We start from the raw sequence: 17,074 nt of genomic DNA on the forward strand, positions 1-17,074 counted from the left end.
ATCACTAAGCTAAGGACCCTGGGACTAAACACCTCCCTCTGCAACTGGATCCTGGACATCCTGACGGGCTGCCCCCAGGTGGTAAGGGTAGGCAACAACACATCTGGCACGCTAATCCTCAACACTGTGGCCCCTCAGGGGTGCGTGCTTAGTCCCCTCCTGTACTCCCTGTTCACCCACGACTGTGTGGCCAAGCACGACTCCAACACCATCATTAAGTTTGCTAACGACACAACAATGGTAGGCCTGGTCACCGACAACGATGAGACAGCCTATAGGGAGGAGGTCAGAGACCTGGACAACAACCTCTCCCTCAACGTGAGCAAGACAAAGGAGATGATCGTGGACTACAGGAAAAGGACGGCCGAACAGGCCCGCATTAACATCGACGGGGCTGTAGTGGAGAGGGTTGAGAGTTTCAAGTTCCTTGGTGTCCACATCACCAACAAACTATCATGGTCCAAATACACCAAGACAGTCGTGAAGAGGGCACGACAACACCTTTTCCCCCTCAGGAGACTGAAAAGATTAGGCATTGGTCCCCAGATCCTCAAAAAGTTATACAGCTGCACCATCGAGAGCATCCTGACCAGTTGCATCACCGCCTGGTATGGCAACTCCTCGGCATCCGACCATAAGGCGCTACAGAGGGTAGTGCGTACGGCCCAATACATCATTGGGGCCAAGCTTCCTGCCATCCAGGAACTATATACTAGGCGGTGTCAGAGGAAGGCCCCTCCACCCCCTTTGTTTTTACACTGCTGCTATGCATAGTCACTTTACCTCTACCTACATGTACAAATTACCTCGACTTAACTGTACCCCCGCACATTTACTCGGTACCGGTACCCCCTGTATATAGCCTCGTTACTGTTATGTAATTTTATTGTGTTACTTTTTATTTTATTTTTTACTTTAGTTTATTTAGTAAATATTTTCTTAACTCTATTTCTTGAACTGCATTTTTGGTTAAGGGTTTGTAAGTAAGCATTTCACAGTACATTTACATTTCAGTCATTTAGCAGACGCTCTTATCCAGAGCGACTTACAGTTAGTGAGTGCATTCATTTTTTCATACTGGTCCCCCGTGGGAATCGAACCCACAACCCTGGCGTTGCAAGGGCCATGCTCTACCAACTGAGCTACACGGTAAGGTCTACACCTGTTGTATTCGGCACATGTGACAAATAACATTTGATTTGAACTAAATCATCTGCTTTCTCCTATTTGGCGAGAGACAGAACCGATTTCTATAGAAGAAGCCCATTTAACTCATCAATATGTTTTTAAAAGACAGCTTTTCATCTATCCAGATATTTGTAATAATATGCCATTTAGCAGACGCTTTTATCCAAAGCGACTTACAGTCATGCGTGCATACATTTTTACGTATGGGTGGTCACGGGGATCGAACCCACTACCCTGGCGTTACAAGCGCTATGCTCTACCAATTGAGCTACAGAAGACCACAAAGCAGGGACACGATCAATACGGACACCATCCAAAGTATATATGCTTAAATCATCAGTTATTTGTATGTGCTCTAGAGAACAACATATACTTAGTTTGACCTGCATTCAATACTCATTTCAGGTCAATCAAGTTTTTCTGTTATACAATGAAGGCAGACTGTAGTTCAGATAGAGCCTGGTCAACCGTAGGGGCAATAGCATACACAACAGTATCAGCTTCATACAAGTGCAGGTTACACAAGTGCAAGTCAATATTGTTAATGAAAACAGTAAAAAGCACAGGGCCCAGAATTGACCCCTGCGGGACACCTTTCGTAATATCCAGGAAACCTGATTTAACACAATCAGTAGATACACATTGAGTTCTATCTGTCGAGTAATTTTTAAACCAGTTACATGCAGTATGATGCCTTCCCTCCATAGCCTATTCCATATCAACAAAAGAGAATTGGGTCTGATAGCCTCTGAGGTTTATAAGATAGATCATCTTATTTTTGTGTCTGGGTATGAATCATAAAGCAAATACATTTGATCTACAAATCATAAGCCTAGTAATGGAATAAGTTGTAGTAGGCTTAGATCCCATTCCCAACACAGGTCTTTCTTTTTAAATAGGCCTAGTGTGGGTCCACAACAAAAGGACCAGCAATGGAATATATAGTACTGTCCTTTGACACTGATGGTAGAATAGTAGGTTAGTCTACTCGCACACATGTAGGCTGAGGCCGTCTGATGCAGCACTGTCATCACACTGACCAAAGCACAAGTGATTCTTCATGCCACAAAACTGTTTAATATCGGCGACACTACCTATCCTGATCAATACATTGATAATGATTTTTCACCTTGCGCACTTCATTGCGCATTTATAATTAGTGCAAACAGCGCAAATCGCCCCATATGCATTGCCCTTTGTCCCATAAGCCACACAACAGAGGAAAAACCCTGTGCAGTGCAAGCAGCCATCTTGAACAGGCAGGCAAGGTAGATACTTCAGCCAGGATAACCTGCAGATCTCAAGACATTAAACCGACAATTCCCGGTAAGAATATAAACATAATATAGGAGTGTTCGTATCCACATATAGCTAACACATTTATAAAACGTAACATTTTGTTACAAATTATATTAGCTATGCTAACTACTACGCTAATATAGTTAGCGTCTAGCTAGCTGTCAAGCCTAGCTAGCCAACGAGTAAGGTGACTACTAGCTAACGTTATCTATCTTGCGCTGTGTAATATATTACAATTCTTCACAGGTACCCGTGGTTTTGTCTATCCATTGTGGATCTAGCCAGGTGTCTGTCGTTTTTGGGAACAGGCCATTGCTTTTGAGCTAGCTAGCTACTGTAGTATCCGGAAGAGTAACGTTACGCTGGCTAACTATCAAATTTGTTGGCCGCAACATTTCGCATAAGTTAGTTATCACGGCTCATCGTGGTAACGGTATTCTTTCCTTTTGGCCGACGTGGCTAGCTACCTATTTCGCCAATAAATGATGACACGTATTTTGATTCGCTAGTTAACTAGCGTGTCGTATAACTAGTTAGTTAGCCAGTTTAGCCTGTTTCTAGCTGGCTAGTTAGATTGCTAGTAGGTCAATGAAGATAGCTAACGTTAAGATCGGGCCTAGTCTCGTACGTTATGGGCATAGCTGGACATTTAGTTGCTCCAGCTAGCTACCCACACCTCTCCCAACAGAATTTTTACAATACATTCATTTAGCGTCCCGTCTGAACAATAAAACAAGATGCTAGCTAGCTATTTAAACAGACTGATGATGTTGCCACGGTTTGTGTTAATAGCATCATCAGCTAGCTAGCTAACGTTAGCCAGCAGATAGAGGGTTTGTGGTGCTGGATTCTTAGTTAATTCGTTTATTAACCTTCTCATCTCACGTAACTAGCTATAGTCAGATGTGTACTTGAACTGTCATGAGCAGTTAGCTAGATTATGCCCTCCCACTAGCCTACATTGTCACAAGCCAACTGTATTGTTCTGCAAAATTGTGGCGTTCATTCATCCATTAAAAGGTCCAACGCAGCCGGTTTATCTCAATATCAAATCATTTCTGGGTAACAATTAAGTACCTTATTGTGACTGTTTTCAATTACAATGGCCAAGAAGCAAAAAACAATTTTTCAAGCATAAATGTTGCTAAGACTGTCTTGGAGTGGTCTGATTGAGGGGCCTAATGCAGGGTTTCCCAAACTCGTGCATGGGGCCCCACTGGGTGCACGTTTTGGTTTTTGCCCTAGCACTACACAGCTGATTCAAATAATCAACTCATTATCAAGCTTTGATTATTTGAATCAGCTGTGTTTGGGAAACCCTGGTCTAATGGAAGCATTTCGCTACACTCGCAATAACATCTGCTAACCATGTGTGTGTGACCAATACATTTGATTTGATTTAATAATGTATAGTACAGTAGCTGTATAGCTCAGCCAGCTATCCAGTAATCACACGACACAGCATGCATCCATATCTAGGCTTTGTCTCGGCCAGCCCTTACTGTCAATCACTGAAATATTTATTTGATGTAAGAATGAGGCTTTGATTAGGGTGGAATATGAATGTATTCATGTAGATGCGTCATCACCTGAGATACTCCTCTCATCTGTGTGACAAGAGCAGAGGCATTTGGTATTTTCTTGGCCTTGAATTTTATATTGATATTCCCTTAAAATGGCACATCACACAGTGAAAGAAATGCACTGTATGTGCATTGACTGAAGCCAAGTTTTGCAATTGATTTGGCCATTCCATCTCTGCCTTTGGTAATGATAATCACAACCCAAATGTACTTGTGCAATTTACTGCAGGATGTTCTTTGTATGACAGCATAGCAATATGACAATGAGTCAGAGAAGAGAAAAACAGCCCAGATGTACAGTATGTGACACCGATTATATTTGTTCAACAACAGGAAGGGGGTGTCACAGCGCTCTGTTTTATGAATCAGTGCAAGTGTATGGAGAAGTGCTGAGACTGCAGTCTGGTCACATGCTCTCAATTGCCCTCTCCTTAGATGGATACTTCTCCTGGGCCTCGTTCTGGAAAAAGGGATTTTTTCCTATAATTTAACCAAAGGAGTAGCCCTAGAGTGTGTGTACGGCTCTAGTAGACCTATAGCTTTCGCCTTATGGGAAAAACTCACATGAGTCTGGAGGCACCACATGACAGAGGGTCATGTGAGGGGAGGCAGTCAGGCTAGCAGCAAGGCAGGCTGTGATACTAGTTCACGTCACGGTCAGTGTATCAAATCCTTTACTGAAGCTTATCGCACACACTAACTACATGACTTCCATTACACCTCAACTCTCTTTCTCCTTGTTTACTTCTCTACTGTACTCTCTCTGCACTCTGTTTTTCAAGCAGGCAGAGCTGGAATGGGGAGTGGGGCCATTTTGTAGGCCCCTTCAGGGGTGTGGCACCCAAGGGTCTCTGACCAACCCCATGCAAAGAGGATGAGGCTTAGGTGACACCTTGACCTGGAATTAACCCCCTCAGCTGATTTAGCACAAATCCATTCAATTCTGGAAGATTATCCTAAATATCACTCTTCCGTGTTTAGTTAACTCAATTTGCCTCTTTATATCACAAACATATAAACTCTGTTGCATAGCGATTTTAATCTCCAAAACTGGTTTAACTGCAATGCATTTATAATTGCTGTGTACTGAACCACAGACTTAAGAGAAACATCCCGGATAGAGGGAAACATTGTCAGAGATGATAATGGATAGCCTAGTCACAATTAATCGCACGTTAGAAGACTTGTATTTGTAGGCTATTATTCAGGGTGATTGATTTGGAATCAGATCCCATTGTTCCCTTGTGCCTTCTACTTGCGTTACAGATGTCCGCTCTCAACTATAGTGTGAGACTGCATTACTGACAAGTGGATTATTTGAATCGATCGTTAGAACGCCCTCTCTCTGACCGAATAGTTAATGCTCTTAAGTGAAGTCGGATCATGTATTCATAAACAAGGCTGATTTCAATTTGAGACTATATATTTAATCCAAGCCTCTCTTTGAATATATTCTTCAGATGTGCATGACTGTGTGTGTATGTGTCTATATTCCCGGCTATCACCCATCCTTTCTTATAGACTATGGAATATGCTATATTACCATTGAAGCAGCAATGGATATTAATTGAGAGAGGTGTCTGTGCTATAAATAGCAGGCAGCTTCTAACAGTGATGCTCTATGTGTGTGGGTGTGTGTTTGAGCCTGACCCTCTCTTTATGTAGGTGTAGTTAGTTATAATTCAAACCCATATGAATGAATGTCGCTCAGCATAAAGGCAACAGGTGGGTCGTGTGGGTAGCTGGTATCTAGGGATACCAATTACTTAATGCCTAGACCTGTATGTTTCTGTGCAGTATCTAGCCAGACTGATAAGAGGAATTGAAAGGTGCTACTTGTTCTCCCTTGGCTACTATTGTGAAATGACACATGCTAATGGTTCTGACAGAGCCTCTGTATAATGGGCTAGGGAGACACTAGGAAACACTCCCTCTTAACCTTCTCTCTTCTACAGCCTAATGTAATGTCTATTACTTTCATTTGAGATTAAAAAGGAGCTGTGCACATATGATGTAATTTCCTGAATGTAAAGTCTGATAAGTCTATAATGAAATCTCTTGCCTCAAAGTGACAACACCGCTGGGGATGTTTGCTGCCTGTACTTGCAGTATTGATGACACAGTTGGCTAGAAGCCTCATATTTATCTGAATGTATCTTAGAAAATAGCCGCTTATTTGCTGTGCAGATCCGTATCGTTCTTTTAATGATGTTCATACACACAGCTCAGTCTACCCGGGACCATGGGAGAGAGTATAGCCTTGCTCCCCCATTAGCTAAGCACAGGACAAGGCTAATGTTTACCATTCAATATAAACCTCTCTGTAAATTACTGTCACACCCCTTTTACTCCGACATCTGTCTGTGAGAGTTCTCAGAGCAGTTTGAGGCAGAGAGAGGAAACACGCCATTGAACATGGTGCATGATGATGATCAACCAACCCAACATAAACACCCATTTGGTGCTATGCAGTTGTTTTTGTTTTAACTTCCATTGTGTGATATTAGAGAAGTTCTCTGTAGATGTAGTCTATCTTCATCTTGATGAAAACGAGTGGCTAAGCGATTATTTGATTAATGAACCTCTCAAATTGATAACATCCGTATTGTAATTGGTTATTCATCATCTAACTAACCCCTTTAGTTATTGGCTGCTGGCCTAAAGATCGTAATGGAAAACTACAAATTGTAGGTGCATCATGGGATAGTAATAACAAGGAGTCTGGACTCTGGCTCTGCCACGTCTCATCTTGTTACAGTCCGTAGTACTGTTGTGAATAGGAATAACTCCCCTGACAGGCCCTGTCCATCAGTGTGTGATGTATGATGACCCTCCCTGTCTGATTTCGCAGCTTCCCAGAGAGCAACTTTTAGGTCTCTTCCTCATCTAGGCTAAGAGGCCATTGTCTGATCCTAGTTGGTTTCTCTTCTTACACAACCTGCCCACAGGGTGCGTCCCAATAAAATCTCCTTTCTCCTGAAGTGTACACTTGTTCACTACTTCCCACAAATATAAAAGCATTGGATTGGTGGAGGCATGGGCTAGAGGGAGTTTCCACCATATTTCTTATACCAGAAATGTACTTTCAAATCAGTGAAGGGAAGTGGAAAAAGTGCAGACTTTGGGAGGAAGGAGAGATATAATTGGGACATAGCCAGTGATAGTTGGCTGAAGCTTGACTTCCTCATGCTGATTTGATGGACAGACATCAGTTGGGTTAGGCCCTGTAGATTGTCATACTGTAGATATTGTAGTTATAAATATATTGACTTTGTATGTGGTCAGATACATCGCTATCTGATGGTTTCAGCTCCTCCAGCTGGGTTGATTCCTACCCATAAATTTGAGAGATCAGTGCTCCTGGGCCTGCTGTCTAACTGAGAAATCACATGACAGGAATCCTGAGAAATTAGGAATTATTCATACTACCTAGAACACTGTTTTAGTTCTCAGACAGCACACCAGCTGCTCAGTCTGTCTAGTATGGTCTGAGACCTGGTGACATCATTCTTTACTGACCATATTGACCAATTCACAGGCCCATGCTATCTGCCAGGCATACAGTAATTGCAAAAGTATTCATCCCCCTTGGTGTTTTTTCTATTTTGTTGCATTACAACCTGTAATTTAAATTGATTTTTATTTCGATTTCATGTAATGGACATACACAAAACAGTCCAAATTGGTGTAGTGAAATGAAAAATTCTAAAAAATAAATAATGGAAAAGTGGTGCGTGCATATGTATTCACCCCCTTTGTTAAGAAGCCCCTAAATAAGATCTGGTGCAACCAATTACCTTCAGAAGTCACATAATTAGTTAAATAAACTCCACCTGTGTGCAATCTAAGTGTCACATGATCTGTCACATGATCTCACCTGTTCTGAAAGTCCCCAGAGTTTGCAACACCACTAAGCATGGGGCACCACAAAGCAAGGAGCTCTCCAAACAGGCCAGGGACAAAGTTGTGGAGAAGATCAGGGTTGGGTTATAAAAATAAAATAAAACTTTGAACATTAAATCCATTATTATAAAATTGAAAGAATATGGCACCACAACAAACCTGCCAAGAGAGGGCCGCCCAGCAAAACCCACGGACCAGGCAACACGTTTGGTCTTCACCAAAATGCATGTGGGAGACTCCCCAAACATATGGAAGAAGGTACTCTGGTCAGATGAGACTAAAATTGAGCTTTTTGGCCATCAAGGAAAACGCTATGTCTGGCGCAAACCCAACACCTCTCATCACCCCGAGAACACCATCCCTGTTTTTCATCGGCAGGGACTGGGAAACTGGTCAGAATTGAAGGAATGATGGATGGCGCTAAATACAGGGAAATTCTTGAGGGAAACCTGTTTCTGTCTTCCAGAGATTTGAGACTGGGACGGAGGTTCACCTTCCAGCAGGACAATGACCCTAAGAACACTGCTAAAGCAACACTTGAGTGGTTTAAGGGGAAACATTTAAATGTCTTGGAATGGCCTAGTCAAAGCCCAGACCTCAATCCAATGAGAATGACTTAAAGATTGCTGTACACCAGCGGAACCCATCCAACTTGAAGGAGCTGGAGCAGTTTTGCCTTGAAGAATGGGCAAAAATCCCAGTGGCTAGATGTGCCAAGCTTATAGAGACATACCCCAAGAGACTTGCAGCTGTAATTGCTTCAAAAGGTGGCTCTACAAAGTATTGACTTTGGGGGGGTGAATAGTTATGCACGCTCAAGTTTTCAGTTTTTTTGTCTTATTTCTTGTTTGTTTCACAAGAAAAAATATTTTGCATCTTCAAAGTGGTAGGCATGTTGTGTAAATCAAATGATACATTTTTTTATTCCAGGTTGTAAGGCAACAAAATAGGAAAAATGCCAAGGGGGGGGTGAATACTTTCGCAAGCCAATGTAATGTTGTTTAATGTTATGGAGTGCCAGTGGTCGAGCAGCAAGACACAATGTTGCAGTTGACTGTAAGTGTGTGGTCAACCCAAGCACTGTAAAATTAAATGGGATTGTGAGTGATGTCGACAGACAGAATTAAATGATAATGTGTGGTTTCTGCATGATGCCCAGATAGAATAGATTCATAGACACCACCCTGATTCACCCAGCAGGCCTGTAATGGCCACATTGTCTTTCTCTGACTCATCTTTAACCTTTCTCTCTCTTTCAGAGCCACAATGGCCACCGCACCGTACAACTACTCCTACATTTTCAAATACATCATCATCGGTAAGTGAGCCGTGAGCACGCGTGTTGACTGGAGTGGAGTGGAGGCCTGTTTGTGTGTGTATAGTGCTGTGCTGTATGTAGGTCACCCATTGGCTCAGTGAGATGCTACTGCTGCTCTCCCAACACAAGCCCTGGAAGAGCACCCATCACAAGACTAGAAACCAGCTCAGGAGTTTTTCATGGTCAGGTCATGTGGTCAAGATTACTCCAGGCCTCAACCATGACCCCATTACAGGAGATTCTTTTTGATACGGTATGAGGCCACCATCTCTCAAAGTGATTTTAAAACATTTTCATCAATAAATGTTTTCCACGGAAGCTAGCCTAAGTAAAGTTAAATGGTTTGTGTTCTAATGACATACTGTACCGACAATGTTCTAGTGACAGGGTTATTAATTAACTTTAAAATAGAATGATTGCTCTCCAGTTTGATCTGAATTACTAGCAGAAGCAATGAGCATACAGTAGCCTAATGTATTGTTGGTCCATAGCCTAGGCCTACATGTTCTGAGTTGTGGTGGTAGTTTTATCTTGTTGTGCATTCCACTCTTCCCCTTAAGGTATTTTCCAACCAGTTTGGCACCTCAAAATATGGAAGTTAAATCTCCATATCTCTCCATCTCCAACTACCTGGAGGTTGTTTACCCTGCTGCTCAGAGGCCTTTAAAACCCCACCCCAATGTGAACTTTGTGGACTTGTTTGAGAACAGCCAAAAGGCCCTGACGTGTGCTCCTCTTGTTTGCTGTCTGTTACCCAGACATCAATGTGGTCATACAACACACACACGCGCCACTTTAGCTGCTTAGCTAGAGCAGACATTAGTGTATAGGTCTTAAAGGTGCGGTATGCGGAAATCACTCCACCATTTCCTGGTTGCTAAAATTCGAATAGTTCGCCTAATTTCAGTTTGTGACAAAACAAGCAAGTATAGAGAATCATTGTTCCATCTAAACTGCTGTGAAATATATTTTCAATAACCACAAATATTGTATTTTCAGCTGTTTGAAGCTGGTGTACAAAACCGAAAGCAAAAGACGCAAGAACGGGAAGCATAGAAATAGCGCACATAGAACAGATCTACTGCTTCTTAGACTTGCTTTCAATGAGAATGACAGATCACATTTCTATGTGAAATTGGTCAGGTCACCCAAAAAGTTACATATTGCAGCTTTTAAAAAATCAAATATGCTCTGCTCTCCCCACTCCACTAGAGAGAACCATGCCAGCCATTCAGTCAAAGCCCTGCAGGCCTGTTCATGCTGCCTCTTCAAGTGCCCTCATATGTGTAAAGCACACAACTGGCAACCACCATAGCATTCTGTTAACAATGTCTGAGGAGGCGAAGGAAGATGCTCTTTCTCTGTTACAACCAGAGTTTTTCCTGGCCAGACCAAGTGGTCAGGGAAAACTTGTCCCTTCATAGGAAAATATGAAATAAGTGCTATGTCTGCTAGGTGGTTTTTTTCTCTCCATCTTGTATGTGATGTTAAGATTTGAACATGGATCCTAACACATCTCCCTCTCTCTCTGTAGGGGACATGGGGGTAGGGAAGTCATGTTTGCTTCACCAGTTCACAGAGAAGAAATGTAAGTACATCCCTGGCTCCCCACTGACTCCAGACAGATACACACACACACACACAGGCTGCAGGAATGGAGTGTCTAACTCTAAATCCTCTCTGATGACTTCAGCTCATTGAGAGAGGGGGAGAGCGAGGGTGTGGGTGTGTGACTGCGTGCCTCTGTGAAATGTGTCTGCTTCATGTTATTTGTGTGTGCTCTCTCTCAGCTGTAGCCTCAGTCACTTCACTATAACACCCAGGCTTTTGAATGCTTTTTAATTGCATTATTAGCAGGCAGCAGTAAATGCAGATGCTCTGCTCCTCATTCATCTATCTAGCATCACATCCTGCATGGACTATAGACTTGGGCTCTGAACAGGCAGCTGCTTTGTGAGTGCTGAATGCCAGGTTTGAAGACTTCCTCCCTGTCTCTGGTTAACATTGAAATGCAAGTGGTAAAAACCAACTGATCTGCAAGTCTGAAATTGATACTCAACCCACCTGCTCTCTCTGTTCCCTCACAATGGAGGTGATGAAGAGTGCACCTGTTTTCTCTGTGTGGTTGGATGTGCCTGTGTGGAGAGATGTGTATGTATATGGGTGCTGTTCATAGTTCAAGTTGGTGCTAGCGTTGTCACTGGCAGACTGTTCTGTATGGTAGTTGAGAGATTGAGCAGAGGAAGGAGGAGGTGTAGTTACAGTAAATGGAGTAGAGAGCAGGTTAATCACAGCAGTCTAATCTAATCACACTCCGAGGAGGAGGAGGAAAAGGGAGAGCGAGAAAGAAAGGGAGGCAGGCTGCGGAAGTGTGTTAGGTTTACTGAGTCAGACCTCCTTGATGAGAGATGTAGTCAGAGAAGAAGAGGCGAAGCAAGAGGTTTCACCAATGCGTTTCTATGGGCTTATTTTGGACCTAAGCTTGTCTCCTGCCTTTGGGAAAACGACTCCCATTGTTAGGGCGGAGACATGAGCATCTTGTCATTATATACAGATCTCATGTCTCTTGACAAAGAAGTGAAAATACTATTTTAATTGATTTCTTTGTGTTTTAGAGGAATGTTGCCTCCTGGGATTCCTCACAGCTATACTAACGATATATATGCCTTTTCCCCACCTCTCTCTGCTCAAGTCATGGCAGACTGCCCCCATACGATCGGCGTGGAGTTTGGCACGAGGATAATCGAGGTGAGCGGCCAGAAGATCAAGCTGCAGATCTGGGACACGGCGGGCCAGGAGCGCTTCAGGGCTGTCACGCGTAGTTACTACAGGGGGGCCGCAGGTGCACTCATGGTCTACGACATCACCAGGTACACACACACACACCGATGTGCCCAAACTTTGAAGCTCCAGGTAGAAGCAGCCTGTAGGCACAGAGCTAAGGTCAAATTACCCTTCCCCAATCCTAACTCAAACCATACAGGGGAAAACACAAAACTGGCCTCAGATAAGCATCTAGGGCCAACTTCATCCTTCTCTCACCTAGCCCCCTCAGCCTGTTCTATGATACACCACCCACCCTGTTAGCTGTACTAGTCAGATTGCTCTAGGTCTGTAGGCCTATATGTCTGTGTGGGAGACAAGGAAAGGAAATGGGGCAGATAGCATAAAGTCTTCCTGAGCAAACATGGTGTCTGCATCCTGTTGCCCTCCCCACCTCCCTCTCTTCCCCAAACTGTGAGATTGTATCAGTGGCCTTCTAAACTAACAGTGCTTTACATGTGGAATGTCTGTCTCCTCCCATAGAAAGCACAGGCTCAGAGTAAAGCTTTAAGTATTGCAGCCATTCTAAATTGTAGTTTTCCCACTAATAGTAATTGGTGTCTATGCAGCATATCATTGCCTCTGTTTTATGAATAGGTATTCGATTGCTCATTTGTTCCCTAGCCTAATTTTAGCGCTCCATATTGACACCCGTGTCTCAGACTGTAAGAACTGTTGTCAAAACTGAAGAAAGTTTTTTTTCTATTAGTGAAAGAATATAGATACAGACCAAGAAACATTTCTCCATTTGTCACGGCCGCTCCTTTGATCCCACTTAGGATGTGGCACACGCTGTTTTGTCCCAGCCTGCCGCCATGGTAACTAACGCCCACTCTTCCCTGTATGTGTGTTCCACAGGAGAAGTACATACAACCACCTCAGCAGCTGGCTGACTGATGCCAGAAATCTCACCAACCCCAATACTGTGAGTATGGCTTCACGCTGCTCCCCTCTAGCTGCCTGTCTGACTCTCTAACACACTGTCTGCTTGGATGTCTATTGTACTACCAAGTAGTCTCCCTGTCCTCTTTCTCGCTTCTCTCCTTTTCTTGTGTTCTCTCATCTAATGCTCTTTGTGTCTCTGCTGTGTCCCACCGCAGCACACCCAGTGTGTTTGATTGATCCCCGAGAGCCCCGTCCATCTCTAAATTGGATTTTGACTAATATGATTATGGCCAAATCACACTGCTTTTATGTACAGAGTAGAATATGCTTTTAGCTTGCTTATACAAAGGCAACATCCTAAACTCACTCAAAGTCAGTTTGTTTGTACTCAACGACAACAGTCTCGCGTTGGAAAATGGGACATAACTAGTGCCCAGATGCATTGGAAGTTGTATATTCATATCTGTATCTTTCATGGTGTGTAGCCGATACAGTATTGCTGAATCCATTTCTCCCACTGGTACTAAGTTCTATAAGAGCTCTCTTACAAGATGCTCAGTAAAGTGAGCGAGCTGTCTCGTATGTCGTTTTCTGCCTATAAGTGAATGAGTAGTGAGGATGTGAGTTTAGTGCCTGCCAGGCTGCTACTGTTTGGTGCCTGGAGTACTGACCGACTCATTCTGTCCTCCCCCAGGTGATCATTCTCATAGGTAACAAAGCAGATCTGGAGGCCCAGAGGGACGTCACGTATGAGGAGGCCAAGCAGTTCGCTGAGGAGAACGGTGAGACAGGGAACACCCTCAGGCTCAATGAGAGAGATGGAGGGAGATGGAAGAGGACTAACTCGCATCAATCTCTGCCTCTCACTATTCCACCTTATCTGAACGGCTGTATGAGAATGCCCCCAGGGCCCCACACCGTTGAGTGGGAGGGATGTGAGGAAGATACTCCTCCATATAAGGAGGGAAGTAGCAACTCGTCTCTGATAAAGAGGGAGAAAGAGAGTTGAAAGAGGAGTAAATGGCGCATGCATTCAAGTACAGAGGGAGAGTACAAAAGAGGTGAACGCATAAGGGAGGACGCATTCATAGATACACTATGTATACAAAAGTATGTGGACACCCCTTCAAATTAGTGGATTTGGCTATTTCAGCCACACCCGTTCCTGACAGGTGTATAAAATTGAGCGCACAGACATGCAATATCCATAGACAAACATTGGCAGTAGAATCATAGGATGCCACCTTTCCAACAAGTCAGTAAGTCAAATTTCTGCCCTGCTAGTGCCGTTATTGTGAAGTGGAAACGTCTAGGAGCAACAATGGCTCAGCTGTGAAGTGGTAGGCCACACAAGCTCATAGAACGGGACCGCCGAGTGCTGAAGTGCGTAGTGCGTAAAAATCACCTGTCCTCTGTTACAACAATCAATCAATCAAATGTATTTATAAAGCCCTTTTTATATCAGCAGATGTCACAGTGCTATACAGAAACCCAGCCTAAAACCCCAAACAGCAAGCAATGCAGATGTAGAAGCACGGTGGCTAGGAAAAACTCCCTAGAAAGGCAGGAACCTAGGAAGAAACCTAGAGAGGAACCAGGCTCTGAGGGGTGGCCAGTCCTCTTCTGGCTGTGCCGGGTGGAGATTATAAGAGTACATGGCCATTAAGGCCAGATTGTTCTTCAAACATTCATAGATGACCAGCAGGGTCAAATAATAATCACAGTGGTTGTAGAGGGTGCAACAGGTCAGTACCTCAGGAGTAAAAGTTAGTTGGCTTTTCATAGCCGAGCATTCAGAGGTCGAGACAGCAGGTGCGGTAGAGAGAGTCGAAAACAGCAGGTCCGGGACAAGGTAGCACGACCGGTGAAACAGGTCAGGGTTCCATAGCTGCAGGCAGAACAGTTGAAACTGGAGCAGCAGCACAACCATTACCGAGTTCCAAACTGCTTCTGGAAGCAATGTCGGCACAATAACTGTTTGTCGGGAGCTTCATGAAATGGGTTTCCATGGCTGAGCAGCCGCACGCAAGCCTAAGATCACCATGTGCAATGCCAAGCGTTGGCTGGAGTGGTGTAAAGCTTGCTGCCATTGGACTCTGGAGCAGTGGAAACGCGTTCTCTGAAATGATGAATCACACTTCACCATCTGGCAGTCCAACGGACAAATCTGGGTTTGGCGGATGCCAGGAGAACGCTACCTGCCCCAATGCATAGTGCCAACTGTAAAGTTTGGTGGAGGAGGAATAATGGTCTGGGGCTGTTTCTCATGGTTCGGGCTAGGCCCCATAGTTCCAGTGAAGGGAAATCTTAATGCTACAGCATACAATGACATTCTAGACGATTCTGTGCTTCCAACTTTGTCGCAACAGTTTGGGGAAGGCCTTTTTCTGTTTAAGCATGACAATGCCCCCGTGCACAAAGCGAGGTCTGTACAGCAATGGTTTGTTGAGATCGGCGTGGAAGAACTTGACTGGCCTGCACAGGGCCCTGACCTCAACCCCATCAAAAACCTTTGGGATGAATTGGAACGCCGACTGCGGGCCTAATCGCCCAACATCCGTGCCCGACCTCACTAATGCTCTTGTGGCTGAATGGAAGCAAGTCCCAGCAGCAATGTTCCAACATCTAGTGGAACGCCTTCCCAGAAGAGAGGAGGCTGTTATAGCAGCAAAGGGGGGGGACCAACTCCATATTAATGCCCATGGTTTTGGAATGTTTGACGAGGAGGTGTCCACATACTTTTGGTCATGTAGTGTAAGTATAGGCAAGGGTGCAACTTTGGTTTTAGAAAATGGGGGGTTAAAAACTAATAATAATCCAGTCGGATAAACACTCCAAACAGCCTACCCGACCACTAGGAGGCATCCGCATGGTCCTAAAGCACACCGTTGTCTCGTTTTGTATCACATTCCAATAATAAAACTGGGGGGGACAAAAATGCAATTTCAGAATGTGGGGGGGACATGTCCCCAGTGAAAGTTGAGCCCCTTAGTATAGGTATGAGTAAGGAGGATGGTTAGGGAACTGTATTTTTCCTCTGCAGTAGTCTGACTCCATCTTGTGTCCCTTCCTTGTTACAGGTCTCTTATTCCTGGAAGCCAGCGCAAAAACGTAAGGCGGCGGCACTGCCTGCTTTTACCTCGCATTTTCAATGGTCTGAAATGTGCTTTGATGTGTTCCTAGCTCTGTGTGACTGACTGTGTGTGTCCTCTGCCCAGGGGTGAGAACGTGGAGGATGCTTTCCTGGAGGCGGCTAAGAAGATCTACCAGAACATCCAGGATGGTAGTCTGGACCTGAATGCTGCAGAGTCTGGTGTCCAGCACAAGCCCTCCGCCCCCCAGGGAGGCCGGCTATTAACCAACGAACCACAGCCCCAGAGGGAAGGCTGCGGCTGCTAATGACCAACTCCTCTCTCGCTCTTCTTCTCCTCCTCCACCCCCCTCTCTCTCTCCTCATCCTCCCTCCATCACCCCCACCCCACCGGGGCTGCATGAGTGTGGGGCACGGGTGGAGGGAGGGAACGAGGGATGGGCTGGCCTAGGCTGGGTTGTGTAGTAGTGTACCTCCCATTCCATCCTCCTCCCCCTTTTCACTTTCTTCTTCTTCACTTCTCTCTCGTTCCGTCTCTCCTTCTCTTCCTCTGCCCCATTCAGTCCAGCTCATCTGCCATGGAATCCCAGTTCCACACACATTTAACATATATATAAAAGACGTGGGTTACTGACACAGATGGGTAATGTTCATAACAAAACCAGAATAAATACTTTTTTTAACGTTTCCTTTTATAGCTTCTACCATACTATATACACCGATCAAGTCTCATCCACCACATCCGAAACCAACCAAGCCTGTATAGTCGATAACTGCCATTGACGTTGAACTGTCCAGACAGTCTCCCCTGCATCAGTCCTGCATGGTTTAATGATCTAGGACTGTTTTAAACTGAAATGACATGTAGGATTCTAATTTTCCCTCGATGGTCAGGGCTCTCCCAGTCGAGGAGATGGTTAGTGAAGGCAATGATGTATGACGCAGCCCCGCAACTGGTCGCTATCGGCGGTGGCAGGTGTCTGA

General features: G+C 44.4%; 1 protein-coding gene across 1 annotated transcript; it reads left to right on the forward strand.

The window, feature by feature from the left end:
* The first annotated feature begins 2,386 nt into the window (after positions 1 to 2,386).
* Positions 2,387 to 16,777, forward strand: LOC121541668 (ras-related protein Rab-14-like). The gene is made up of 8 exons (XM_045208091.1): positions 2,387 to 2,514; positions 9,233 to 9,291; positions 10,826 to 10,879; positions 11,984 to 12,161; positions 12,973 to 13,039; positions 13,694 to 13,781; positions 16,080 to 16,110; positions 16,218 to 16,777. The coding sequence occupies exons 2-8, from the start codon at positions 9,240 to 9,242 to the stop codon at positions 16,396 to 16,398; spliced, it is 651 nt and encodes a 216-aa protein (XP_045064026.1). The 5' UTR covers positions 2,387 to 2,514; positions 9,233 to 9,239; the 3' UTR covers positions 16,399 to 16,777.
* The last annotated feature ends 297 nt before the right edge of the window (positions 16,778 to 17,074 follow it).

The sequence above is a fragment of the Coregonus clupeaformis genome, chromosome 27 (genome assembly GCF_020615455.1).
Source record: "Coregonus clupeaformis isolate EN_2021a chromosome 27, ASM2061545v1, whole genome shotgun sequence".
NCBI classification, from domain to species: domain Eukaryota; kingdom Metazoa; phylum Chordata; class Actinopteri; order Salmoniformes; family Salmonidae; genus Coregonus; species Coregonus clupeaformis.

What these genes read in the sequence shown, in the direction of transcription:
- LOC121541668 (XM_045208091.1), top strand. Translation starts at nt 9,240, where the DNA reads ATGGCCACCGCACCGTACAACTACTCCTACATTTTCAAATACATCATC. An exon ending in ATGGTCTACGACATCACCAG is followed by an intron (nt 12,162 to 12,972) that starts GTACACACACAC and finishes TGTGTTCCACAG; the next exon opens with GAGAAGTACATACAACCACC. An exon ending in GCAGTTCGCTGAGGAGAACG is followed by an intron (nt 13,782 to 16,079) that starts GTGAGACAGGGA and finishes TCCTTGTTACAG; the next exon opens with GTCTCTTATTCCTGGAAGCC.